The sequence below is a fragment of the Nannobrachium achirus genome (genome assembly GCF_963921795.1).
Source record: "Nannobrachium achirus genome assembly, chromosome: 4".
NCBI classification, from domain to species: domain Eukaryota; kingdom Metazoa; phylum Chordata; class Actinopteri; order Myctophiformes; family Myctophidae; genus Nannobrachium; species Nannobrachium achirus.
Window position 1 is genome coordinate 33,584,437 of NC_137813.1, and position 7,610 is coordinate 33,592,046.

At 46.3% G+C, this 7,610-nt stretch overlaps 1 protein-coding gene across 1 annotated transcript; it reads right to left on the reverse strand.

Moving 5' to 3' along the window:
* Positions 1 to 1,643: 1,643 nt before the first annotated feature.
* smcr8a (Smith-Magenis syndrome chromosome region, candidate 8a) lies at positions 1,644 to 7,588 on the reverse strand (the record flags this gene model as incomplete). Its single annotated transcript, XM_080724185.1, has 3 exons — positions 1,644 to 2,115; positions 4,769 to 6,616; positions 6,987 to 7,588. The coding sequence occupies 3 exons, from the start codon at positions 7,586 to 7,588 to the stop codon at positions 1,644 to 1,646; spliced, it is 2,922 nt and encodes a 973-aa protein (XP_080580311.1).
* Positions 7,589 to 7,610: the final 22 nt, after the last annotated feature.

Here is a 7,610-nt window from a genome sequence, read left to right on the forward strand (position 1 = left end):
CTACAATGGCACAGTTAAATCTATGTGTCAGTTAATTGATTTGTCTCAAGACACAACAACAACACCTATTACAACACAAGAGTCACATCTCAGTGCCAGCTCCACAAACTGTTCAGACTCAAAGTCATCAGGTTCATTCTCAGGATACAGAAAAACAAGAAATACTTTTATATTATGGTGATTCACCCTGGTACAACACAGTCCCATGCTGACGCCACAATACTCTCACACAACTTCAATTAACCACTTAAGCCCTATTCCAAAATCTTTTGAACAGTTTCGAGAATCTTCGCCTATAATGACATGCCAAAAATAGGCACGCCAGGGTGAAAGTGGTTAAGACAACAGTGAAATTCAATACATTTAAGATTAGTAGCTTTTTGGGTCTGACTGCGTCAGTATACAGTATTCATGGCAATGCTTGCCAGCAGTTCATATTAGGTTTTGGCAGCCACTGGCCCAGTACACAAGTGTACGGATGTGCGATGGGTTTCTCTGGACATGCAATATAACAGGGAGTTGAATGGGACTACTCCACACAACAATACACACACACTTCATGCATCATCACCAAACCTGAAGCAGCCTCTGAGAATGTATATACTCTATCTGTCTCTCCCAAACAGAGGTCCATAACTATTGGATTGAAATACACAACCAAGTCTCTTCTTAAAACAAAATTGACGCTCAATCTGACACCAAACACATTGGTAACTGGACAATTTAGGATTCATTCACAATGGCAATGTACTGTATGTATGTATGGACTAAAGAAACAAAACAAAAACTTTAAAAAAGCGAGGCGGCGAGTCAAACAGAAATATTCTTCTGAGAATCTAGTGATAATATAATGGAGCCTTATACAGTAAAGAGACTCATCACAAGCCCATATAAAGAAGACATCCTCTCCAGTCTCCACTCTCAAGCCTCTGTTCATAGCAGCCAGATTATCTTAGCATGGAGGCGCCAAGTACAGCAAACCTGGAAAACATTGAGATGATATCATAGTTGATAAATTAGATAATGATTGGTGGACATTTAAATAAGGCCATGATTTGACCAATCTGCAAGCTAGATACTGTCAGGCCACCCTTGGCTTGAACACCAGCCATGTTGGCTTGAGTTCAGATGGTCGGGAAAGTATACTAAAAGGAAGAATGAGTCAGCAATATGAGGAACATTATTTCCACAGAGGTGAAATGAGTGACACTACAGTAAGGACACCAGACCAGATTAGCTCAAGGTACTCTGTACTCTGTATTTGTTGGTGTCCGAGCATGCTCTAAACTAAATAAACAGAAGTAAGCTGACCCATTTACATTCACTTCTCCTACTCTGTCTACTGACCTGTTTCCCTATTGACCATATTCCCACGGCTGCGTAATAAATAAAAGCTAAATGGACACTGCGTAAATATGGTCCAAGTACAGAAGAGCAGGAAGGAGACAAGCAATGAAAACAAAGAAAGGCAGAAAGAGATTCCACAGATAGAAATATAACCAGTGCAGAACCTCAGCAATAAGATCATCTGTGTGGGCCCACTACAAGCCAGTGGATAAAGGGTGATGTTTACCAAAACACCTCAGGGAGGTCTGGTCCCACAACAATGCAATCCACCCAAAGTCCATCTGTCAGTAGAATAATCAGATCTTGTATAAAACGCTGGTGGTGTATTTAAAACTAAAACAAGGAGCTGCCACTGCCACGGTGACTGGCACAGTGGCAGCGGGCTCCAGGTAGTGCTGAGTGATGAGCTGGCTGAGGTAGAGGAGTATCTGACTGTCCTCTTCCCCCAGGCCCAGCTGCTCCTGCAAGAAGCTGCAGCGCCTGGCCTCCACCCCCTCCAGCCCTTCCTGGGAGCTGATGGGGAGGTGGAGGTGGTGGGTGAAGGTGAACAGGAAGGCCCTGGCCGCCAAGCTACTGAGTGTGCTCTGGACGTGCAGGAAGTAGGTGGAGCCGCGGCGGACGTAGGTGCGGTGGTCGGCAATGTTGGCCAGCAGCTGGCCACGGTACGGCGGGCAGCGCAGAGTCTTCTGGTCGGCGTCCAATATGGAGATGTAGCGGCTGTAGCGCGAGAGGGAGAAAAGCATGCTGGAACCCACAGGAGACGCCACTCTGTGGCAGGAGAGAAAGAAGTTGGAATCATGAGATGGGAGATTAATCGTATTACTTTACTTACTGTACCTGTTGTACAGGAATGTTATGGGGACTTAAACAGGAATGTTTAACAAGAGTCTGAGAGCTGTGACTGCGGTCCATCTTGCTGATGTAGTACCAATTTAAGATTATCCACTGTTGCACTAGTATTTGTACATCACTCTGTATTAAAGATTATAATTTAACTGCCTGCCTAAAAATATACATTTTGATTAATTTTGGAGAGTACAGTGTATTATACAAAGATCGGATGTCTTAAAATGTGTACTGGGTCAAGGAGCTGTTTTATCTAAAGAGGGCATTATTATTTTATTATTATAAGGGAGAGAATCATCCTTTGGCAGCGTTGAATTAATGGAGGCAATTTGCTCAGGGAAGGTGGTTTAAGGACAAATACAAAGATGTGGGCTGAATAGAAGTCCCAAATTATGGCTGAGTCATCATCCTCAGGTAGGTTTTAACTATTCAGGACTGAGTCAGACATAATAAAACTGCAACAATAAGTGTAAGGAGGGCTAGGGACTGACTTGCTTTTCATCACCGGGCAAAAAACAGGATATGGTTCTGGGTAGTTATATCGCCAGAACTCCCACATTGATATATAGGATGTCCTTGCAATGTGATGTTCAACAAACCAAAACTGTGGTTGAAAAGATCATTGCTGCCTTCTCTAGCATAATATTCAGATTGTGGGGTGCACCCCCCTCTTGTGGGGTATGAGAGAATGGTAGGTGGGATGGTAATGGGAAATAACCAACATCTTAATTTAAAAAATATTTCTCATAATCAAAGTATTTTCTTTTTTTGCAGTTAGCGAAAAAAAAAGAAAAATCTTTTAAAAGCGCCAAATTTTGCACAGATGTAGCCCAGGGCATGCTCTAATGATTTAGCTAGGACGCCCGAGTCGGCGACCTTTGGGGTCGCCACAGCGGCCAAATCAAGTTGGGCTCCCATTACATCGACTTTCTATAAAGGAGGAAAATACCCAGAAAAAGTAGGATTTGAGGGGTCTAGTTAGGGGTTTATCATGATCCTGAATCCATTGCAAGCATTTGTTTTGCACAAAAAACATTCCTTGGGCTAAAAATGGCCTCAGAGGGGTGGGCCATGCTCACATCTTCTGGTCGTGCCCTAAAATTGAAGAGTATTGGAAGGATGTACATTCCATCATGGGAAAGATAATGTCTTTTGAGTTGCCTCTGAATTGTACCTTGCTATTACTTGGAAATATCCCAGAAGAGATTTTAACACCTGATAAATACTTAATTAAGATTTTCCTAGCTGCAAGCAAAAAGGCGATTACACGTTGCTGGTTACAACAGGATCCTCCAACTAAAGAAGATTGGATTGCTATAATAAAAGAAATATACACGATGGAAAGGCTAACTTTTATACTTAGACTACAAGAGGACAAATCAGACAAATATTGGGAAAAATGGATTCTCTTTCAACAGCCCATGGACATTGCTTAGAATAGAGACATTGTACTGAAGATTGTATCTTTAATTGTCGACATAAGATGTGCAGCCCACCCTGTTCAATGCTTTGTTTTTGTTTTTCTGTCTTGTTTCTTTTGTTTTCTTTTGGTAGTTGTTTTCTCTCTGTTTGCCTTGTTTGGCCTCGTGTTTTGTGTGTTTAATAAAAATTGAGTTATAAAAAAGAAATGGCCTCAGAAAACGATGGTTTAGTGATGAAAAGTGATGACTCATCACTTTTCATCACTAAACCACAGTTTTGTGGGTGTTTTCTGAGGCCATTTGCATCCTACTTAAATACCCAGAAAAGAAAAAAAGGTTTTTCTGGGTATTTCCTCCTGTATAGAAAGTCGATGGGAGCCCAACTTGATCTGGCCGCTGTGGCGACCCCGAAGGTCGCTGACTCGGGCGCCCTAGCTAAATCATTAGAGCATGTCCTGGGCTACATCTGTGCAAAATGTGGTGCTTTTAGACTGATTAGCACGAAAAAACCCTAAGGTCTCCAACTAGGAGGAGTTGTTTGTATTCCCAATGTTTTTAGTCTGTGACCCAAAAGAGAAATTAGACATTCGCCCAGCACCCAAACTGATGATCTGTCTTGTGTTTCCCCTCGGGGACAATAAAGATTATTATTATAGTGAAAATAGCGTGTTGCGACTACTTATTATTATTATTATTAAAATTATATCTTTTAAAAGATGTTCCATCTTTTGAAATATATTTCTTATTTTTTGTAGGAAAAGAAAATGGAATTTTTAATCGAGTCGTGACCCATAAAAATGTGTCGGTGACCCACAAATGGGTTGCAACCCACTGTTTGGGAACCAGTGCTCTACAGCACCTGTAACTGTTATGTATAGGAAAACAGGGGTGGACATAGCTGAATGGTTAGGGAGCCCGCCTGGGGAACCAGAGCCCCTGGTTGTCCCAGGTTCATTCCAGGCCAGGCCAGTAATGTTGATGTGTGTCCCTGAGCAAGACCCCCCTAACCCCTAATTGCTCACGCGCTCCTTGTGGGCAGCGAATCAGCTGGGTTGGGCTGAAAATACTGAATTTCCCTTGCGGAACTATTACTATTATAATGTGAATGAATGAAGTGAAGAATTAATAGTGTAATTCCTCCTCTCTGCCCTTACCTTTGCAGCCCTATGAGTTTCCATCTCTGCAGATCTGTGAGGGTGAAAGGACAGGACAGCCAGGGCTGGACCCTCTCTCCACACCTGCCGGGTGCGGGTACAAAAAGGGCAAGGGCGGCGACCAGCCTGCGGACCCTCCCCTCATCCGCCCCAAGCACCACCAGGGTCCTGCCACTCAGCAGACACCACAGGGCCTGTAAGGCGAATGGATATTGCCGTACGAACCTCAGTGCTCCCTGGCCTGCCTTCTTCCTCTGACGCAGGGTCAATACCTCTCCATAACCCAGAGGCGAGACAGCCCGATCAGAGCCAGTGGAGGCGCTCATGGTGTAGTCTGAACCATCCTCCACTGAGCACCGGGACACAGCATCTACCAGGGACCCTACTGGCAGCTCCAGCCCGATCATAGGGCTCTCTGAGCGAGGAGAGCCTAAAGCATAGTCCCCCTGGAGCGGCAGGAAGGCTTGGGGTTCCTGCTTGACAACCAGGGAGCGAGGGGGTAGTGGATTTGAAGTGTGCCCCAGACCAGGCACTGTATCTTGGCCCGGAGCCTCATAGAGGAAGCCCTCCTGAGACATACAGCATGCTGTGTCCATCTGCACTAATGCTTCAGGCTCTATCTGACAAACATCCTCAGTCACACCCTCACATCCACTCTCCATCTGTCCATCACACTTGCCCTCGGTCGCCTCCAACTCTAACGCGCCCTTTGGCAGAGAATTGGGTGTCAGGTCACCCCCGTTTTCAACCTCGTCTTCGCAAGCGGTAATGTCCAGTTCTTCGCTGGTGCTCTCTCTCTCTGGGTCACTGTTATGTTCACGATCAGAGGTAGGATGGTTAGGCTCAGGAGTCAAGTCAGGATCCGGGTCAGGTGGATCTGTCTTCATACTCGCTAGACTCTGCTCCCCATCTCCCAGCCCCTCCCCGCTCCTGTCACTGCTAAAGCTGCCTTTGGTCTCCTCTGAACTCTCCTGGGTTTCCAGCGTCTGGTCGGAGGGAGAGGACTCCAGCTGGCTTTCCCCAGGGCCCAGCTCACTATCCTGGGTATGACTGGTCTCTGAGACTAGGTCCAAGTGATCCAGCTGTTCAAGCGGTTCAAGGGAATCGAGCTCTAGAGGCTCAGGACACAGCACTATGTGAGGTGGGTGTGTGAGTTTACCAATGTCTACAGCATGGTTCACAGCACAGAACGGTCGTAATGTCCCCCCATCTTCCTCGTCATCTTCTCCAACGTCTTCCTCAAAGAGGAAGTTGGTGATCTGCAGCTTCTTGCAGAGTGTCAGGTCCAGGCGACGCGTGTGCAAATAGCACAGATCACCCCGGAAGCTCCTCTCCGTTTCCTTCAGCAGCTCAACAGTGGCATCGTGGAATGTCTTGTCACATAGCTCCTGCAGCGTCTTCAGGCGCTTGTCAAAACACTTGGCTGACTTGGCTTTGATCAGCTGGGGGGTGTAGGACGGCCTGCGTTTAACACCTTCCTCCTCTTCAGCATCATCCTCGTCCTCCTCAGCTCCATCAGGTGTCTGACTCTCTCCCTTCTCCCCCGTCTCTTCCATTTCAGTGCAATTACGCTTCGAGGGGTTGGCAAGTGGGGTGTACTTGTCTGGTAGCTTTTCGCACTCACTCAGACACTCAGTCATACATTTCTGGCAGGTCACAGCGTTGGGATCCCGCCGTGGGCGCTGTGGGTAGGAGCTGATCTGTCGCAGCAGGTCTCTGTGTTCATAGATGCTTTTTTCCACATTGGCGATCTCGTTGGCTTTCTCCACAGCGTGGGCGGAGTAGATGCTCTGTGGCTTTGCCTCTCTGTGAAGTCCCTCCTCCTTCTGCAGCACAGAGCGTGTGTACCTGACAGGAGAAGAAAAGGAAACAAAACAAAATAAGACATTTGACCCCTGGGACAGCCGAACCATGCTGTTTCCAGTCTCTTTTTATAAAACAGTCTACTTGTGCTGCTCATTAGGTCAACAGTCTATAGACAAAGTGTCATTATTAAGAGCAGTGTCTCACTTATGTGCCTTTTAATTTTTGAATGCCACCTGTGCACCCTGTGATGTCTCCCTGCTTTCTATTAAAACAGAATTACAAACCTTTCTGGCAGAAGCAGAGAAACAATGACAGATATATTATGTACTGTATATACTGTAGGACAGCAAACCACCATTAGTAGAAAGCAGTTGGCAAACAGTGTTAAGGGTTCAGTAGATATTGTCCTTACTCAAGGTCCCGAAGCTTCCTCTGCAACTCCTTGGCAAATGCTCGTCTGTTGCCAGTCTTGAGGCACTCTGATGCCTGGGAGAAGCGTAGGGAAAGCTCCTGGAACTGTAGCATGATTTTCCTCTCATCTGCTGAAACATAGGCCATGCAAAACGGACGCACAAATCCTCTGGCCTCCAGGTCATAAAGCGTCAGGTGGTGGACATAGGCAAAAGCCCCTTCCTTTGAGTCTCCCAGCACTACTCTTGAATCTTCTACAAAACTGAGTCGTGGGTAACCGCTCCCAGGTGGGTGGCCCACAAACGAGGCTTGGTAGTCCACAGACATGATACGCAAGGAAAAGTAATTGAGATCGAAGGTGCCGCAGACTTTGGGGTCATCTGGGATGGTGAGGAGAGGCTGGGGTCCCACTTGCTCTGAGAACTCAGAGATGAGAATGAAGTCTTTGGTGAACTTGGCATATGAGGTTTTGGCCCAAGGGTTGGAGTTGGCAAGAGGGTGGAGAGGGACAGAGAACTCCTCGGGTAGAGCCCAGGGATCAGGATTTGTATCCCCAAACTCATCCTCTTTAGTGAACGCCACCACGTCCGGTGAGCCTATCATTGTGGTGTTGTTTTACAAGGCA